This window comes from Cervus elaphus, chromosome 2, assembly GCF_910594005.1.
Source record: "Cervus elaphus chromosome 2, mCerEla1.1, whole genome shotgun sequence".
NCBI lineage: Eukaryota > Metazoa > Chordata > Mammalia > Artiodactyla > Cervidae > Cervus > Cervus elaphus.
Window position 1 is genome coordinate 25,627,050 of NC_057816.1, and position 20,649 is coordinate 25,647,698.

The 20,649-nt window shown below is 50.3% G+C and overlaps 1 protein-coding gene across 13 annotated transcripts in view; it reads left to right on the plus strand.

Annotated features, from left to right (window-relative positions):
- The window catches only part of NAV2 (neuron navigator 2), a 421,317-nt gene extending 400,970 nt beyond the window's left edge, over nucleotides 1–20,347 (plus strand). For 12 of the 13 annotated variants that reach the window (XM_043874936.1, XM_043874913.1, XM_043874946.1 and 9 more), the window contains 7 exons: nucleotides 1,331–1,566; nucleotides 3,766–3,920; nucleotides 4,072–4,143; nucleotides 6,208–6,404; nucleotides 7,307–7,425; nucleotides 13,755–13,958; nucleotides 16,866–20,347. In XM_043874936.1, coding sequence (XP_043730871.1) covers nucleotides 1,331–1,566; nucleotides 3,766–3,920; nucleotides 4,072–4,143; nucleotides 6,208–6,404; nucleotides 7,307–7,425; nucleotides 13,755–13,958; nucleotides 16,866–16,991 — 1,109 coding nt within the window. In that variant the 3' untranslated portion in view covers nucleotides 16,992–20,347. The remainder of the gene's footprint in view (nucleotides 1–1,330; nucleotides 1,567–3,765; nucleotides 3,921–4,071; nucleotides 4,144–6,207; nucleotides 6,405–7,306; nucleotides 7,426–13,754; nucleotides 13,959–16,865) is intronic. The other variant, XM_043874925.1, reaches the window with a different exon arrangement.
- Nucleotides 20,348–20,649: the final 302 nt, after the last annotated feature.

Consider the following 20,649-nt stretch of genomic DNA (forward strand, 5'->3'; position numbering starts at 1 on the left):
GAAACAAGCATATAATTGCATTATGGGGGTCTGTTTGTAGTGAATTAATTATGTAGATGGAAAATGCTATTATAAAACAGAATAAGTTCTTTTCAACTTATTTTTTGCCTATATACACTGGTTTCTTGAGGTACTTCGAAAAAAATTAATTATGAAAGTATGATAACACATTTACAGGAGACTTAGAAATACAGAACAAAGTTACATATAGTTCTATTATATATTGCAATTATTTTTTAATCAGATAAATTGAGACTTTTAGTTGGAGTTTCAATATCAAACTCTCAAAAATTAATAGAATGAATAGGCAGAGAAGTAGAAGGCTATAGAAGACTTGAAAAACACCATGAACCAATTCAACATAATTAAGATTTATACAGTTTTCACACAACAGCAGGATATAAATTCTGATATTTCCTATAAACCAGGAAACAATGGAACATATCTAGGGACATAATAAAACAAGGTGCAAAAATTTCATGGTCTAAAGGAATTGAAATCACAGAGTCTGTTCTCTTATCCCTATAGAATTATGTTAGAGATCAGTATCAAAAGATATTTGAAAATAACCCACATATTTTCAAGTGCAATGCGACATTTACCAAAAGAGATCTTTGACTCAGCCATTGAAAGTTGAGGTGCTTTTTTAATAGAATTACCTGAGGTTCTGGACAAGTAACCTTGGCTGGATCCTCTCTTGAGAATAATATCAAGAAAACAACTCTTAGAAAGCCAACAACCCTGAGTTGTTGTTGTTCCACGAGAGGTGGGGGAGAGATGTATTTCCTCTTGCTGTGGGAGAGGCTCAGAGCAGGTCTGCCAGTATTTACATTCCCCAAATCAAGTGGTCCCAGCTTGCCTTTTTCCTCATTTTAATAATAAAAGTGTTGATACCTTCATGGTATACCTCAGTGTAGGCAGCTGAGGCATCTGGCACGCACGAGAAACAGGGTGAAGAGTCAGCCCAAGGGTCCAGCTAGACACGGGAGATTCACGATAGATCCGAATGAGCACCGCCGCTAATGGTAAATCCCGACAAACGATCAAAGCCCAGAGTCTTAGGAATTCTGCAGAGGACAGATGAGAACCAAGGGTCCAGATACGAAAGGCAAACCTGAGTCTGGAACCAGCAGCCCAGCCAGGGGCCAAAGCACAGGCTGCTGGTGAACAGGAAGCCTGCTGGTGAGCAGGAAGCCTGCCGTGTCCCTGGGTGGGCTGGGGTCCCCGATGAGGCGGCTGCCCAGGAAAGGGATAGCCTGGGGTTTTGGCAGGCACAGAGAGCCACCCTCTCTGCCAGGCTGTGAACACTTCCTGCCTCTCTCAAACACAGGGCTCGCGGAAAACAGCCTGGACTCGCTGGTGTTCGAGTCCCTGATCCCCAAGCCCATCCTGCAGCGCTACGTGTCCCTGCTGGTGGAGCACCGGCGGATCATCCTCTCGGGGCCCAGCGGCACCGGGAAAACCTACCTGGCCAACCGGCTGTCAGAGTACCTCGTGCTCCGGGAGGGGCGGGAGCTGACCGACGGGGTCATCGCCACCTTCAACGTGGACCACAAGTCCAGCAAGGTGAGGAGGTTGTTCGGAGGCTGATGCTTGGCGCTTTCAGAACTACTGAGGCCACCACCACCCTGATGGCAAAGCAGCGTTTCCTACAGTGCTCACCTGTGCTGGTTATAAAAGCCTGGGGAAGGAGGTCACAATGGATCTAGCAGAAAGGAAGGCTCTGACCCCAGACTCACCAGCAAGGAGTTCCATGTGTAAGTCGATATATTGGGTTGGCCAAAAAATTCATTCGGGTTTCCTGTATGAATTTATGGGTTTTCCGTACATTTCAGGTTTTACAGAAAAACCTGAATGAATTTTTTGCCCAATCCAATAGTTTATTTCTTACTTCCCTGCTATAAGTTGGGTATGATGCTCTATGCTGATAGTTCTTTAAGCCAGATGCTTCCATTTCAGTTTACCAAGAATTCATCACATGCCTACTAGATTCTCCTTTTTTTCCAAAATGAAACCTCCTTTTGTGGAGCAACAATAACAATATGAACAACAGCTGTCATTTACAGGCCCCTGTAAGGGGCCTCCCCACAGCAGGACCTTCAAGGAAGTAGTTGTCATGATCCCATTTTATAGAGGAGGAAACTGAGGCTTGAGGCCGATGGCCACGCACGTAAGGCTACTCATTTGGTACTGAGCAGCTCAAGTCAATGTCTTAAACCCGAGTCAGCAGACAGGCTTGATTCTGCCTCTTGGGGAGCAGTGGAAATGCTTGGACAGTCTGCCTTAGTCCCAGCCTGGGTTATGAGGTGTCTTCTCAACCCTGTTTATTATCCATGCAGTGGTTGTTGCTGGGTATTTCACTGACTGCCTCTTTGCAAAGGGGCTGGGGGATCAAAGGTGAATTCGAAGTGACTCTTCCACCTTAAGCATCACTTGGCATCCTTGAAGATGCAAGGCCCAGAACTCATTCCCAGATGATCTGTTTCAGTAGGTTGTGTGTGGCTGGGACTCAATGCCATTCTCAAGTTCCCAAAGTGACGTGGCTACAAGGGCAGGGCTAAGGGAAGTGGTCAGAGGCCCCTGAACCAAGACCCTCTAAGAATAATCTCAGGGAAGGCACCCTCTCCTGGGACCAGCGAGAGAGGATCCCAGGCACATGGCGGGGGCTGTCGGGCCAGCCTTGATTTCAGCGCCCACTCTCCCTCCCCTCGGTCGGCCCCCAGCTGTACCCGGTAAGCCTGAATACGGGAGGGAGTGCTCCGAGCCTCAGGAGCTAAAAGAAGGGAAAATAGCTAGTAACTTTAAAAACTGGGCTTCTTCTATTGCTGAAAGCCACATTTTGACTTAAAAGGGAGGCCTAGCCCTGCTCACCACCCTCTGTGCGGTCTCAGGTGGGTCACTTGACTGAGGCATGCCTCAGCTTCCCATCTGTAATACGGAGATGGTCACAGCACCCACCCACAGGAGTTTGTATGTGTGAGACCCCCGAGCCATGCCTGGTGCTAGGTCACGCCCATCGTCACTGTGACACTAATACCATCAGATAGTGGTTCTGGTTTCAGTGGCTGGTCCTTAGCTCACTGTTTTGGCCTTTCCCCATTGCATGTTCTTCTTTTTCTTCCTTTTCTGATGTGCCCCTTGCTCCAGCCGAGCTGGGGTGTTCTACTCCCAGCTCCAGACACTGCCCTGCCCATTCTTCACAGTGAAGACCAAAGATACCCTTTTACCCAGACCTTTCAAGACCCCCTGTGCACAGAGATGGCCTCCCCTGCACCTGTTCATTGTCTGTCTGCCCCAACACTGATCAGCAGGTCATGGCAGGGAGGCATCCTTTGCCTTGGTGATTCATCAAGGGCTTCCCTGTAAGCACCTCTCAGGCAATGCTGTAGATGTACAAAAATGCATGAGGCGCCTGCCCTCAGGAGCTTCCTGGGAGGCTGGAATAGTAGGAAATACCAAGAAAAGGGGTAGCACTTTCAGAGAGTGATGGATCATGTACAGAACTGTGCCTGGGCACCCTCACAGTGCCTGCCCTTGGCTGGGTTTCCTGTTGCCTGGAGAATTCCAGAAGGCAGAGCTGAGACTTCCCCAGCCTGCATTCCTCTGCACCCAGACTGAAGCCTTGTAGCACTTCAGGGATCAGCACGTGATCCCCGAGTGGCCTCAGGAAGGGCCCCTCTGCCGGTACCGGCCCAGGCGACGCCCGGAGCATCTTCCGGGGGGCGTTCACGGGCTCCTTCCCCCTCACTCCCCTGGCCTCCACAGGAATTGCGCCAGTACCTGTCCAACCTCGCTGACCAGTGCGCCAGCGAGAACAATGCCGTGGACATGCCTCTCGTCATCATCCTGGACAATCTGCATCACGTCAGCTCCCTGGGAGAGATTTTCAACGGGCTGCTCAACTGCAAGGACCACAGGTGGTAAGGGCGGCTCTGGACCTCTCGGCCCCGTGGGGCGGGGCTTGTGGGAGGGGCGGAGCTTGTGGGAGGGGCAGCCCGCAGCCAGTAGCCATGTGCTTAGGTGCACCGGGACCCTCTTCTCCAGCTCTGTCATCCTTCATTTCCCCCACAGCCCTTACATAATTGGCACGATGAACCAGGCTACCTCTTCTACTCCCAACCTGCAGCTTCATCACAACTTCAGGTAAGGTGCCCCTTTTCGAGTACCTGTTACATGCCTGGAAGGATGCTCATTTTTCCCAGCTTAGTTCACTGGACTCTCACAAAAGCCTCAAGTCATTAAATTTATCCTTCTCAGTTTACAAATGGGGAGATTAGGTGACTTGCTGAGGTCACACAGCCGGTCAGTGGCAGAGCCCGGGTCTCTTGGATGCTATGTCCTTGGATGCTATATCCATAGGGATGCTATGCTCCCTACCCGGGAGGCAGCTCTAATCAGGGGCTGTAGGCAGGCGGACTGCACATCACCAGTGGCTCATCTCTCTGACCCAAGTGACGCAGAGCAGTGAGAGCCCCTTAGAGTGTCTCCACTGGGCGGGGTCTCTGGCCTTCAAGCTTCAGTCGCTGGGAACCCTTTGCCCCAGCCCCGTCCTGAGCTCCCCCACTGCTATAGGGTGGGAGGTCTGTTATGCTCAGCTGTGACTGCTTGCCTTTGCCATTGCAAAATGCCCTTTGCCCTGACACCTAGCTGGCTCCATATACGCCTCTCTTGCCTGGACCCTTAGATAAGGTTGAAGAGCTATCACTCGGGATGAGATTCCTTCCCCCAGATCATTTTCATGGCCACTCTGCTGGCATCTCTGTTGAAAGTAGATCTGAATTGTGATTATCCAAGAAATACAAACTCCTTCAGGTCACTAAGATCATGGCTCATCTCTGCATCCAGGACACCCTGGTCTCGTCCACGCTTTCTCTTGAATGTCCTTCAAGATCATTCTCTACCTCCCCCCTCCCCACCCTTCTTCCCCTGTCACTGCCACACCATCTCCCAGCACACTGTTTTAGTCATTTTCTAACCAGTATGCCTGCCTGGACCTTGGGCCACCTGCAGGCCATCCCCTGTATCAGTGACAGCCAGAGTGAACATTCTAGAATTCAAACCTGACCCTAAACCCTAATGCAAGAAGTCCTTGAATGGCTCCCCAGAATGAAAGCCAAGCCCCTTTGGGTTGGCAGGTCAAGTCTAAACTCTGGTTACCCTGAACCTCTGGCAGTTTTCCCAGATGTCCCACGCTGTTGTTCACACCCCTGCCGATGCTGCAGCGTGCGTCCACCCACCCCACCACCACCCCACGCCTGCTCCTCCTTCCGCTACCCCCTTGCTTTGTGGAGCAGCTCCACTCGGCCCCTCTGGTCTCAGCTCAGACGTCCCCTCCTCTGAGGAGCCTTCCCTGATTCCCCAGGTTTCGTCAGGTCTCATTCCTTTTATCTCCCTCCTCCGCTAGACTGTGAGCTCCTGAGGAACAGGGACTGTGTCTCTGTCGTTGGTCACAACCCCACAGCCCAGCCCTGGGCCTGGCACAGCACCCGAGGCAGTCGGCTAAGTGGTCAGAGCTCAGCCTCTGGAGTTGGACTGTCTTGGTTCTAACCTTAGCTCTTCTAAGATTGTTGACTAGCTGTTTGATCTTGGACAAGTGAGATTTTTCCATCTGTGCCTTGGAATTTCTATCTGTAAAATGGGTAGGGATCATATCCATGGCGCGGGGTTGCTATGAGGAATCATGAGTTACTATACATATAGTGGGGACTTCTCTGATGGTCCAGGGCTTAAGATTTTGTGCTTTCAATGCAGGGGACATGGGTTCAATCCCTGGTCGGGGAACTAAGATCCCACATGCTGCAGAGAGGGTGAGAGGTATGAAGAGAGTAACATGGAAACTTAACATCACCATATGTAAACTAGAGAGCCAGTGGGAATTTGCTCTATGACTAAGGGAACTCAAACCAGGGCTCTGTGACGACCTCAAGGGATGGGATGGGGTGGGAGATGGGAGGGAGGTTCAGGAGGGAGGGGACATGGGTATATACCTATGGCTGATCCATGTTTTGTTGGCAGAAAACAACAAAATTCTGTAAGGTAATTATCCTTCAATTAAAAAAATAAACTGAAAATAAATAAAAATGTATATGTGCAGTGTTCAGAAGTGTCCGATTTCAGTATTAGCATACTCACCTTCCAGCTCTAACGAGCTTTGATTCATGTAGTTGACCACGGGCTTTGTCGTGGAAAATCTGTGACTCCTTCCAGGTGGGTGCTTTGCGCCAACCACACGGAGCCCGTGAAGGGTTTCCTGGGTCGGTTCCTGCGGCGGAAGCTCATGGAGACGGAGATCAGTGGGCGGATGCGGAACATGGAGCTGGTGAAAATCATCGACTGGATTCCCAAGGTCTGGCATCACCTCAACCGCTTCCTGGAGGCACACAGCTCCTCGGACGTCACCATAGGTAGGGGGAGGGCAGGCGGGCAGGCTGGGGCTGGAACTGCTGCTCTTGGAGCCCTGGCCTCCTCGGATGGCTGGCCCTGGGCCCTGGCCGCTGGCCGCTGCACCAGCCACACAGATAAAGAAGGGGACATAGGATAGCTGCAGCCTAGACAGACCCCAGACTGTCAGTCACCCACATCCTGGGACTGTCTCCGCCCTTCCCTCTCGCCCAACTCTCTGCACTGATGAGCGGCAGAGAGAAGTGTCCAGCTCCAGGCTGGTGTAAACTTCTAGGCTAGGTGAGGGGCCCCCACCCCGGGGCTCCCCCAGATGGAAACCACCCCGTAGGATTGGCTTTGCTTTATGAATAATGTTATTAACATTCCTGAAGCTTAGGCTTCAGAGAAAAGAAAAAAAAAAAAAAAATCACCGGTCATCCCACCATCCTGACATAATCCTTGTAATTTGAGCTTATTTTTTCTGTCCTTGTCCATACATGTTTTATGTAGTTGCAATCATAGTGTACATACAATGCGTTCTTTTTGTTTTCCATTTCACCTGGTCTCATGAGTATTCTTTGTTGCTCTGCAAAATACTTACTCTGTGAAATAATCAGATGTGAGTATGCCATCACTTCCTTAATCACTCCTATTCTCATGGACATCTACCGTGCTTCCATTTTCAAAGGTTAGACAATACCACAATGACCATATTTCTCTAGAAAGTCTCCCCTTCCCTTGGGGTGATTCCCACCAGGAGCGAGATCCCAGGGTAGGGTTAGAGAGCCCAGGTGCCCACCACATGGCAGCTGGCATTTCTGCTGTCACTCAGAAAATGCAGGGTCCTTCCTGTGAGGGGATCGTGGGCTGGCTTCTCCTGCTCCCCCTGCATTTTAATTTGACCGATGTTCCCTATGGTCCCCAGGCCCCCGGCTCTTCCTGTCGTGTCCCATCGACGTGGATGGTTCCAGGGTGTGGTTCACCGACCTGTGGAACTACTCAATCATCCCCTACCTCCTGGAAGCCGTCAGAGAAGGACTCCAGGTGAGACCACACTGCCCGCTGACCTCCTCAGTTCCAGGGACTGTTCTCGTGACCAGCACTCTTGTCTTTATCTCCCCCCGCCCCAGAAACTGACCAATGTGAGGTGGCAGCTCCTCACCTGCGAGGCCATCCTCTAGCATGGCATAGAATGCACTGGGCTGCAAATCCTGCCTCTGCCATTGTTAGCAGTGTGACCCTAAGCAAAACTCTCTGTGCCACAGTGCCCTCATCCCCGGAAGAGACAGCGATCACACCCCGCCACAAAGAGTGCTGCCAGGGTTCAGCGACATCACGGCCAGCGAGTGCTCAGTGTCATGAGTGCACAAGAAATGAAATATGTCGCACTTCACAGTTTGCTTAAGTAGTCTCATATCTGCTATTTGGTTCAGGCTCAGCATTTATCCTGGGGCTTGGGCAAAGTTGTTTTTTGTTTTTTTTTTTTAAATCTCCATTTTTTAAGAGAAAATTTTGACTCAGAGTGAATAAGTGACTTGCCCCAAGGTCAGGAAGTGAAACTTTAAGAATCTAGGATTTGGCGTTCTCTGCCCGACACCAGGACCCCTTATAGATAGATGACCCTGCTGCCCACCTGACTGTCCATCCCTCCTGCCCGGTTGCAGCTGGGAAACTCAGACCCTGCACTTCTCACTCAGCCCAGGGGTTAATGCTGGGGGCTTAGAGGTAAATCGAAGCTTGCAGTAGTTGTATTGTTGAGTCTGGAGGTAGCCTGGGGAGGTTGTCAGCTTTTAGGACCACTCTGAGAAGTTAGCAGGCGTCATACACGGCTGAATAATCCAGAAACCAGCTTAGCCAGGTTCCTAAGGGCTGTGTTTGCTTGGTACTGGGCAGTGGGAGACACATGCTGCTATTAAAGGACCCATTTCGGGGGATGGTGCTGTGTGCACACCCGTGTGTACACGTGTGATGGGACACATAGGGCTTGCACACCTGCATCCATGTGGGTGACCGCGCACTTTAGTGGGGTTTGTCATTTGTGTATATTTAGCTGAGCCTGGCAAAATGTCATTTGCTTTGTATACCTGTAACATGTAACAGCACTGATGGTCTCTTCAGAGACACTCAGGACAACCAGAGCTCGAAACAGAAGATGGTGTGCCTCTGGTCACTGGTATTTCATTGGCCTGGAGCATGTATGCTACAAATTCAAGCCACAAGTGGTTGTTAAGGCAGAGGGTAGCAAGAAATTGGGCAGTCCCTTAACCAGGCCCAAATCAGTTTCCAGTGTTTGAATATCATTAATCAATGGCAGCATTTTTTATTTTTTTTAATTGTAATTGACATATTCAAGTATACAATATAGTGATTTGTTGTTTTTATGCATTATGAAATTACACCATGGTAAATCTCATTACCATCTGTCACCAGGCAGAGTTGTTACCATATTATTGACTAGACTTATTTACTTCACAACTAGAAGTTTGTGTTCCCTTCAGCTATTTCTCTCATTGATGGCAGCATTTCTATTTTGTTGAAAGTGGATTTTATGGGGGGAAAAAGTAAGATTTCAGATCTGTGCAGTGTAATCTCTCTAGGTAGATAAATTCACTGGCCTGTGTTAAGTAACTATCATGTATTCTTTACTCAAATGGATTTGTTAGGACCACAAACCCAAACAGCCACCCCATCACTCCTGTTTTGGGGGGCCAGTGGAAGCATTCCCCGCCCCTGCTGGAAACTTGGAGTCTTTTTCATTCCAGAAGCCTCTCTAAGTTCCCATCAGGGGCTTCCAGGGACTATAGTAGGCAGACACCTCTGGGAAACTCACACTGCTGGAAAGAAGCGGGAGGAACTGCCCCAGAGGAAGCAGCAGTTTCCTTCTATTTCTGACTCACCACTTACTTCTCCCCTTTGCTTCTTTGCCCAAATATATTCTCTGGTGCAGGACCTAGAGTGTGCTTGGAAAAACTCATGGGAGCTGTTGAATAAAGGTTTCTTGCCGAAAGAGGTGCTAATGAGGACGCAGAAGCTCAGTCTGTGCTCCAGCCGTGAGCTAAGTTAGAGGCCCCTCGGTCCTCACCAAGGCTGGATAGTGTTAATGCCTTGCTGCTTGGACCTCAGCTTCAAAGAAGGCCTTGTGGGCACAGCTATAAAAGCACAGTGAGATCTTCCCTGCCTATCCTGGAGAGGTTGCTGATGAGTTGGTTATAAGGGCAGTCGTTTTCTTTCCTACAAAGATCAAAGAGTCTGCAGGTGAAAGGGCTTCAGGATGGCTATGAGAGAGCCCGTTTAGGACAAGCAGCAGAAACATGCTGCCACCTCAGGAGACCCACTGATTCTCTGTGAGGTGAGAGAAGTCATGCTCCTTGTGCTGTTGAGGTCATTTGAAGGACAGTCTTACAGGAACATGAGCACAACCAGGGGAGGCAGCCAGAGTGAGCGTTACACCACGTTGCTCAAAAGTGAGCCCTCCTGCCCCAAACCTGTGACTGCATGCCGTTCTTTAGTCCGGGAGACCCCACAGAATCTGCAGATTCATGAGGAACCTTGGGATGTTCTCTGTGTCTCTAGTTTTGAAGGAAAGTTTGCTGACATTTATTGAGTGGCTGCTGCCTGCCAGACACTGTGCCAGGGGCCCAACAGGCATGATCCCATTTAGTTTTCACACCCAATATGCACCTCATAGACAGGAAACCAAGGCTCACGGGAGTTTTTGACCCTTCCCCAGTTCACTTGCTGGGGTGTGGATGAGCCAGCATCATAGCCCATAGCTAACTTCTCAGTTACTTCCAAGATTTTCCAGGCTGTTCTAAGACCCCTGCGCTATACCTTAGATGCTTCAGGTGGCTCAGGGAACCAAGTATTATGTTTCATAGCATGAAAGTTCTACGTAAGATTTCACTTGACAAAAAAGACTCTCCTGTTTTAAAAAAATTCAAAACTCCTCACGCTGCTTGTTGCCTTGAGTCCCATGCTTATTGGGTGCTGGGCACTGGTGGGCCATTTACTCCTCCCTGACCCTGTGAGGTGAGTGATGTAGCCACGAGGTGAGTGCACTGTGGTTCAAAGCAGGCAAGCCCTTGGCCAAGGTCATATGCTGAGAAGGGGTGGAGTCCCCAGACTGGGCTTAGGCAGGGCTGCCCCTGGTGGTAGATAGCGCAGAGCCCCCGCTGCAATCAGGTCTCACCATGGGCTTCCAGTCAGCCCCTCAATGGGCACAACCTTGCCCAGAGGAGATATGGCATTGCCCCCTAGTGGATACTAGATATCATTGCAGGTTTTGACTCCTAATTCTTTTTCCCAGTCAAATTGTTTGTGTGCACGTGTGTGTGCGCACATGCATGCATGCGTGCAGTTGCTTGGAGGTTCCTGCAGAATCTGTACCTCGAGGCCCTCATGTGTGATAAACATGTGCATTCACAGAGTCATAAATCAGAGTCAGTGGCTGAGGTTTCAGTTTCCAGTGTCTTGGATCTCTATTCCTAACCCAGTAGTCATGCCAAGCTCCTCCCTGCCTTGGGGAAAGTGAATGTCCTGTCTGTCTGTCTGTCTGTACAGCTGTCTGCTATTTCCCAGAGCTGCCTCAGGGCTCTGCAGTGGGACCAAGGAGCTTTGTGATACATCCTTTGCTTGCCACGGTACTTACCCAGCCATTCACCACTTGGACTTGAACATGTCTAGCAGCAAGTGGGGAGACTTGTAAAAATATTCCTTGTTCTTGCAAATGACGTGAGATGCTCCTTGAGTGCTTTTGTCTTATGACTTAGCCCCCAGCCCTGTTCCCCTTTAGAGCTGTCAATGTAAACACTTGCCAAAGTGTCTAAAGCCTGCAGAGTCATTCAAAAGACCTCTGTCCCCCTGTTGGAAGCGGGAAGGGTTGTGGTTGTTGATCAGATGACCCAACCTGCTCTGAGACCCTGGGTAGACCTCCCTACTCTATACCTCAGATTTCTCAACTGTAACCTGAAAAGTGTGGCCCAGGAGAGTTTTTTCAGCCTGGCTGTCCAGAACCACGAAGTTCCTCAAACTACCTAGTAGTAGGGTCAGAGGAGCAGAGCAAAAATTTAAAAGCCATGGGGCCAGACTCTATGAACTTGCTGAGCGTGGGTTCTAGCCTCTGTTACTCCGCAGTTCTCAGCGTCTCCTCTTCAGGCTGGAGGATGGAGACAGAAGCAGGAGCTGTCGGAAACGACGTTTGGTTCAACCTCCCACATGTGAAATCTGGCATGGGAAAGTCAGCTGAGTTCTGTAGGGAAAGTCCTTGGAGGGAGAAGCTGAAAGTTGCAGGCATATTTCTAATCTGCCAAGACTTCTTCAGTTCTGGAAATCCCCAAGTGCTTATGTTTCTCTCCTCCCTGACCCACACGTGTGCACACATGCTCCTTCATGTGATCCCTTCCCGCACAGACTGTGAATCGCCTTTCGAATGCCAGACTGAATTCTCCGGCCTCGGAGTCACCACAGCCCCAGGTTAAGAACGATTTCACAGTAAACAGGGCTGGAGGGTGCTAGACAGGAGGGGCCCTGGTGTCTGAGAGCCATGAGCTCATAGGAGGCTGTGTGTCTGGAGCGGAGGAGGCGGCGGCTGTGGATGAAGAGAGGTGGGGGGCCTATCTGCAGCGTGGGCAGGGTGGGCGCTTCCCGGAGAGATCGGAGGTGGCTTAGCAGTGGTGAGATGGCCAGAGGGACGGTGGGTCCAGCCCAGGTGACGTGTCCTCGTCGGGCGGACACCCGGCCTGCATCTCCCGGCGCTGGTTTTGGCCGAGCCACACGAGTCTTGTTGATACCGCCAGGTGGTTCAGAGTGGAGTTCATCAGGAGGAGTGGAGAAAGGAAAGGCTCAGACAAGGATGCTGGGGTCCTAGCTTCGAATCCAGCTCTGCTCTGAAACCTTTTACAACTGGGTCTTCTCTTTAAGTCCCAAGAAATTTTCTGTCCAGTAGATGAAGGAGCTGGGATAGGTGACCCCAGTTCCTTCCAGCTGTGTTAGCCTGGAAAAAGACAGGGTTTTAGCGGTCAAAGCTCAGCTCTGCTGTACTGTCAGCCCTCTCTCCCCGTACTCCCCCCTGCCTCAACTGTAAGAGTCCTGGAAGGACAGACAGACAGGCTACCGTCCACATGTAATTCCACTCCCGAGCTCCCTGCAGCCATTGTGGTCCAGAGGGCTTTGGTCTTTGTACCCCATGGTCCGCTACAGAGGGGGTGCCCTTCCAGAGCCACAGAGGGGGCACTGTCCTGGGTGGGCACATCTTGTCCTGGCTATGAGCACAACTTTGCCACGTCTGCTCAGGCTCCAGCAGTTCACACGCTTGGACAGACTCAGATTCCAGTTCTGCTTCCCCTCCTTCTGGAGCCTGCTCGGGTAGTGATACTTTCTCTCGGAGTCACGTGGTGGTAAAACAAGATATTTGTCAAGTGTTTCTCGCAGTCCCTGGCGCGCAGTGAGCTGTAAGGCATGGTGGAGGGGGTAGCCTTGAAGAGGAAGGCTACAGAGAGGGCCTGTCTGTGTGATGTGCCGAGCCGAGCCTTGGAAAGTGGTGCAGCCTAGGTTTTCAGTTTTTTAAACAGTGTCTACATTGCTTGTAATTGCCAGGAGAAGTCACTGAAGGCATTGTATTATTAGGTATTTCTGACTTAAGAAAAGGTGCTTGGAGGCATGGCACTGGTCTTACACAATTTTGTGTTAATTCTTTTTTTGTTGTTGTTGTTAATTCTTTTTTAAGAGGAAATCAGTTGTTGTGGACAATTCTGAGAAATACATGAGGGAGGAGAAACGCTTGCAATCCCAGGACTCACATGGAGCCCCTTTAACAATTTCCTGTTCTGAAAGTGACCAGTACCTCTTCAGAGGGCCCCTGAGAGTCAGACTCCCTTCAGGAAATGGGGTTTTATTGAGCCAGGGCCATTGTGGCCTCCAGTTGTGGTCCTAATGCCCAGCATCCCCAGCTGTGTGCCATGGCAGGGGGGGCCTCCTCAATGGGATGATAGCACCTCTTTCCAGCTCCACGTTCCGTGATGTCACATTGATAAGTGACTGGCCACAGTGAGAGTATTTATACCATGGAAATTGGCAAACGCTTCAAATCAGATGCCTGTTTTTCACGTTGGATCCACAAGGCTCAGAGTTTAGGGTGACACAGAGAGTCAGTGGCAGAGGTGAGAGGTGCCTCCAGTGTTCTTACTCTCTGGGTCACACCACCTTTGATCTTAGCACCTTGGATGATTTCCTTAGGATAGAATCCTGCAAGTGGAATTACTCCATCAAGGGAAGCCTAATGCTGGGTTTGGAGAGTTTTTCAGAAAGCTGCAAAACCAGGACTGCAGAGGGGTCTCAGCCCACCTCCTGACTGTTCTTTCTTTGTCTGTTTCCAGCTATATGGAAGGCGGGCCCCCTGGGAGGATCCCGCCAAGTGGGTGATGGACACCTATCCTTGGGCAGCCAGCCCACAGCAGCAAGAGTGGCCCCCTCTCCTGCAGCTCCGGCCCGAGGATGTTGGTTTCGACGGCTACTCCATGCCTCGGGAGGGGTCAGCCAGCAAGCAGATGCCCCCCAGTGATGCTGAAGGAGACCCGCTGGTGAGTTCTCTGCTTCCAGAGCAGCTTGGCATTCACTGAGCACTCACTGTGTATTGAGTGTGATATAGGGCACGCTGGAAATTTGGAGGTGACCGAGCCCTGGTCTTGCTTAGCAAGGTTAGACCCATCCCAAGGTTTGGGACATTTCGGCCAATATTTTCTTCCTTGTTTTTGGTTTTTCACTAGTGCCTTTAACCCCTGTGACAGTTTTCAGGTGAAAGGTTAAGAATTTGGTTTTTCCCCCTAAATGTCTATACCACTCTCTGCCCTCTGCTCTGAGCTCACCATTACCATGTCTGGTCCTGTCCCATCACCCCCTCCCACTAGTAACTGAGCCGAGGTAGAGCATGCTAAGGGCAGAAGTTCGAGCCAGCGTGTCCAGGGCTCAGGCAGAGGGAGGTCTGAGGACAGGAGGGGCTCGTGGAAGCAAGGCCAGGGGAGCCTGAGTGTGGGTCCCCAGGCCAGTGAGATGAGTTAAGTCCTTAACGCTGCCTGAGCATCTTTATTCCACAGATGCTAAAGCAGTAAAGGCCCTTTAAGAAGAACCTGGGCCAGAGGCTGTAACCCTACAATTCTAGTACTCCCTGCCAATGTGAGACCCATGCGTAGGCATACTGTGAAATTAGACCGAATGCATCAGAAGACCTATAAAAGAAAGTGGAAGCACATATACCAGAACCTTGCATGGTTAAGTGACCATAGTCATGCTATAAATTCAGCCCTGAGCTCTCTTAGCAGCTTAGGCAAGAGGAAAAACACGGCAAAGACCACAGCTTGCGCTACCTAATGAACAAACACGTTCATAAGAGATGGCAACAGAATTCAAGGACAGCTGACTTGCTGTGCCCTCCCTGGTGACTAACTGATTTGCTAGATAAAAAAATAATCATCATAATAAGTGCCTTAGGGTTGTTTGCCACTCCTGACTGGTGGAATGCAGCTGCAGTCCTATTGAGACTTTTTAGAGAGGAACTTTATTTTAAATGTATTTAGGGCTTGTGTTACTACCCAGCTTGATTTGCAGTGTTTACAGCAGTAATTTTCCAGAGGAAAGGGTCAGCCTATAAAAAACCATTGCTAATGTTGTTGTTGTGTTAGTCACTCAGAAAAGAGACCCCATGGATGTAGCCCACCAGGCTCCTCTACCCTTGGGATTTTCCAGGCAAGAATACTGGAGTGGGTTGCCATTTCCTTCTCCAAGAGATCTTTCCAACCCAGGGATCGAACCTGCATCTGCTGCACTTCAGGCAGATTCTTTACTGCTGAGCCACTGGGGAACCATTATTAAAAGCCAAAGTCATAGAACTATTTCTGTGGGTTCAAGCTGATAGACTCTGAGTCTCATAAAAATGGAATTTGGGGTATCTAGAGGACAGAATGGTCAGCTCATCCCTGGACTGTCTTTTCTTAACCAGAAATATTTGTGTCACTAACTAAACACAGAGAGCATTTAGGTAAGACCCAGGGTTCTTGGAATAGTTACATAGAATTCTCCTGGCAACCTCTGGCCCCCAGAGGTCATCTGTGCCAGCCCAGCTACCCCTACACATCAAGTTAGCTACTTGGTGCTTCGCCCGAGTCCTGTTATCTCTGCCCAGGGCCACAGATCTCGGCTATAAATAGCCCTCTTGTTTACTGACCTCTTGCCCTCCTGAGACCAAGGACTCCAGGAGGACAGGACTGTGTTGTGTTCACTCCAGACCATATACTGTGGGTACACAGGGGATGTTTGATGAGTGAATGAATAATCCTGGCTGTGAAGGAGTTTCCTTCATGTTTCTGCCCCACCCCTTCGTGGCTGTGGCCGTGCAGATGGACACCAGCCCGTGGTGCTTCTGTGGTTGGCTCACCCAGGCGTACTCTGCTAGGCGTCCTGAGGGGCAGCTGGCCAGGGAGCAGCCAGGTTTCATGCCCGGCTGCAGGAAATCTGATGATAGCTCAGAGAGATGCTATCTTCCTAATTTTGCGAGATCAAACGTAAAAGATATACACACACAATTTATAGTTGTAAATAAGAGTCACTTTCGGTTCCCCATCTCCACTTCAACACAGATGACCAACAGACTGTGGACCAAGGGAGATACAAGAACACTGCCTTTGAACTCTTAAGACAGGTGATGATGATGGTGATAGCAGATATATCACATTTATTGCACAGTTACTGTGTGCCAGACCCTATTCTAAGGGTTTAGCATACATCCTATCATTTGTTCCTTCCTTCAGCCCTATGGGATGGGCACTGCTATTCTCTCCAGTCTATAGATAAGGAACTGACGAATGAGATCTATTAAATAATTTCCCAGAGGTTACCTGTGTGCTCTGAGGCTCCGCTTGTAGCTAGTGCTGTCCCCCCTGCCCATGGAAGCCTTGACGGGAGCTGGAAGCGCAGGTGACTCTAGGGAGCCCTCTGGCCAGAACCAGGGGTGCAGACGGGCTGGATGCTCACTGGAGGGGAGCCATGGGCCTAGAGGTCAGCAGTGCCGCTGTTCGTGTTCCAGAAGCTGGGGCACTTGGCTGGCATCTCACCCAGGCCGAGGGATACACTGGGGTGAGGTGCTGTTCCCAAGTGTGAAAATAAATATAGAGGACTTTGTATTTTCTGTCCTATGTGTCCGTTCATCCACAGCATAAGGTGATAGAGTAGGTATAATTATTCACATGTGACCAGTGAAGGAACTGAGGTGTAGGGGTTAAGTCACGTGCCCCAGTCATTCAGCTGGGGGTGGTGGACCTGAGATTTGAACCCTGGAAGTCTGGCCCCAGAGTCCATGCTCACGTCCACCATCTCCACGGTGGGCCACAGCCCCAAGATGAGTCTAGAGAGGGGGGCCTGAGCTTCGGAGAGGCCGGAGGTGGTCGGCTCTGCACGGACCGGGAGCCTGCTCATGCCCCTCGCTCTTTCCCCAGATGAACATGCTCATGAGGCTTCAGGAGGCTGCCAACTACTCCAGCCCCCAGAGCTACGACAGCGACTCCAATAGCACCAGCCACCAGGACGACATCCTGGACTCGTCCCTGGAGTCCACTCTGTGACGGGGGCCGGGACCCGGAGCCTGCCCTCCTCCCTGTCCAAACGCCCCCATCCTCCTCGCCCTGCACCAGCCTCCCCCGCGCCCCCTGAAGACGCCCTCCTGAGCCAGCCCCCGGCCGCTGTGTGAGCGCTGCGGGGAGCCCCACGCCCCTCCTTGTCCTCCAGCCTTGACCTGGGTGCGGGCGCCCCGGGCCGGCTGCCTGGGGCCCACGTCCTTCACAGCGAAAACTGCACTATCTACCGTTTTCATTACGGTTCTGCCTTGTTGCCGTGACCTCCCTAAGACACGGAAAGGTACTTCTCGGGAAAGGACCATCACCGTTGGAACGAGAGGGTGAAAAAACAGCAACAACAAACCCACGTGAAGCTCTGAGACCAAGCAGCCTCCTTGCCCTGAGCTGCCCGGAGACGGAAGAGACCGGGGCAGAGTTGGAAATGCAGACAGCATGGCTTTTCCCGAGCAGACCCTGCAGCCCGGTCCACCCTGCCCACCCTACCCCGCCGATGCCATTCCACCCTGCCGACGCCCTTCCACCCCGCCAGCCCCAGAGAGACCTGGTGCCGGCCGGGATCCTTGCTCTGGACACCCTCAGCAAACCGCAGAGCCACGTCACAGGGAGACCTTAGGAACAACAAATCGTGCTTTCTCTTCTGTTTGTTTTCGAAATGGTGCTCTCCTTACCCGAGAGGTATCCTGCCTGTCCCAGTTCACCCCCACCTCTCAGACCCATCAGCCTCCGGTTCATCCTCCAGCGAGAGTGCGCGGCCGAGTGGACGCGGCTGTAAAGGCCGATCTGCATGTGTCCGAGTCCTTCTCCTGCGGAAACGCGTCCGGTCTTGTTCCTGCTAACACTGTGTCCAGTGAGAACTGGTCTACCTTGGCGAACCCATCACCTCCTTTGAAAATGAGGTCAACTTCTTCCTTTCTGACTCTTGATTTTGAAGGTTTTTTTTTTCCCCCTCTCCTCCCCCTCGTGGTCAGAATCCATCCTTTGGTGAACGTGAGAACCGCAGGAGTTGGCTTTCGGTTGGGTCCTGCTGAGTTTTGGTTTTCAGTTGTCCATCTTCACGGTTCTACACACTCGCTGCCTCCTGCCGGGGCTGCGGTCGCTGCGCTCTTGAAGGTGGGGCCAGCGCCCCATCCACAGCACGTGGGTGAGCGGGACCTTGCCTTTCCTCCTCGTCCCCGAGGCTACAGGACGCATGTCGACACCTCCAGCGTGCCAGCCCCCAGCCTCAGGGCCGGGGTGGGAGGTCACCTCGCAAAACACTTGCACTTTCCCCAGTACCAACGGGACATCACACAAGTCCACAGGCGGAGGTGGCCGCCCCCTTCCAGAAGCCGCAGCCTCCGGTGATGAGTCTTGCCTGACCTCTTCGGTGCTGACCTTCCCAAAGCGATGCCTTACTGGTTTTGTATTCACCGTGATCATTGTTGAGTGTCGTGCCTGCCTGGGGTCTGTTTTTCTGTTTTCCACGTCCAAGCAAACAGGGCTAACAAGTCATCGATTCACTCGGAGAACTCAGTTAATGTGACTTCTCTCATCTGAAAGACTCTTTCGTGTGGATGCGTGACTATGGAAAATGAAAAAGGAGGAAAAAAAAAATCCTTGTGTTTTTAGGTTCTTATCAGCTAACACCCTGACTAGACGGCAATCTCGTCTCGTGCAGGAAAGGGCAGAAGTTCTGCCCTGTTACGTGACGTTGCCGAGTCATGCTCTGCTGGTACATGTCTTCAACGTCCTGGTATTTTCTCTACAGAGTGTGGTCAATCTTTGAGTCACTTGTTTCTGTTTTATTTTTATCAGACCCCCAGGGGGGGTATCTCTGTTAATGATTTTCAGGGTTTTTACTCCATTTTTTTTTTTAAACATTTCTGTTTCCAAACATCCCTCTCTCAATATCTGTTCTTTTCTTCCCACAAGAGCTTGACCTGAAGCCACTCACGTGACATTGGATGACACCATTTATTTCCTCTTTAAAATGAAAAGTGAACTGTGTCCCACTAACAGGTGAATGGCAAACCTCTCGACGTGCTGTTTTCTTTCATCCTAATTTTAAAAAAATCTTAGCAGACTGTGTTCTGCTGAGCCTTCCTGAGTCATCTGGGTGCGTGAGTGTGTCTTCCTCTGTTTTGTTTTTCATCAGACGTTCAAAGCCTGTATTTTAGCCTGTGACCTCGGGGCCGCCACCCTGAGCCTTCTGTGTAAACCTGAAGAACAGTCCTCCTCAGTCTTGTCTCCCAGCGATGACCTTATACGCTCATACTGTGAATTTGGGAGGAGGCACAATGGACTACTCCTCCTTGTGGGCAGTTTTCCCAGTCACCTGTGAGTAGACACCTACCAATATCCTCTGACACATTTCTTTTGACAACTCCCTCTTCACTCTTTCTTTCTTCCCTGACCCCACAGACTTCCCTCCCACCGGGTCCAGGCCCAGCGCCGAGACCTCTGTCCCTGGTGCTGCCTGGCAACCGAATGGTGGTGTCCAGGAGCGGAGCCTTGCACGATTCACAGCTCGGCGTCTTTCCTAATGTTTTGGGAAGCAGGGTTGTCTGATATGCACATTTCTTACTTTGGTCCTGTTTTCTTTGTGTCACTCACCTTTGACAAAGTGACTTTGTGCTCATTTAGGGCTCTGTCCGAAATGCTTCCATTTTTGCCTTTTTCTACAGTTAGGCTAATTTTGAAAAAATGTATGAAATTCTATGCAACATTTGTGTTGAGTTACCGATGGAAGCCAAAAGTTTTCTTCCCAAACTGCCAAGAATTTTACAGGCCATAAATGAGATGGGAATTCCTTTTAATTTAAGGAGGTGGGTGGGACAGGGGTGGGACACGGAATGAGACTTACCTAGATCTTTGTTGTAATCTTGGGGACAGTTTTTATTTTATTGTTGATGCTTAAACTTCAAAATTCTGTGTATTCAGATTTGATCGTGGCGAATCTCCTTCAAAAGAAAAAAAAATAATCCAACTTTGTGGATATGACATGAAAGGTTTGCTGTTTTGATCTAGTTGTTTCCAGTGGAGCAGTTTATGAAATATGTTCTATAAGATGTACATTTTTTCATTGTAACATAGAAATTGTAAATAATTGATTAAAGTGCTGCATTTTGATGAATTTTTTCTAGCCATTTTTAAAGAGAAAACTAGGAATTGAGTATTTTGTGTACGGTATGTTTCCTTCCTCCCACCCTCCCTCCCTCCCTATTTAATTTTCATTTATCATGAGGTTTTTGGATTTGCCAATGATCTGCTGGAGATCATGCCCCACGTCATAGAGAATAAAGATGATGATTGTACCAGTCTTAAATTATTCATGATTCAATAAAATTGATGCTTATTTATTCAGATGAGTGGTTTGACTTTTCTGTGCTCGATAACATTCTCATCAGAGTTCAGGTTCATGCCAGGGAGAAGTCATCCTTCTTTGGATGCAGCAAACACAGGAGGAGCTCCCCAAATCTGCAAACCCGTCTTTGCCGCTGTGTCATCAGCGTCCTGCCTCTTCTCAATCCCTCACCTCGGTTATTGCTTGCGTGGAGCTTATGAACAATGCAGGCCTTCGGGTTCCTCGCAAGCCCTGAGTCACTGAGGACCTTGTGGAGATGCAGATCCCGATTCAGCAGGTCCAGGGTGGGGCCTGTGATTTCTC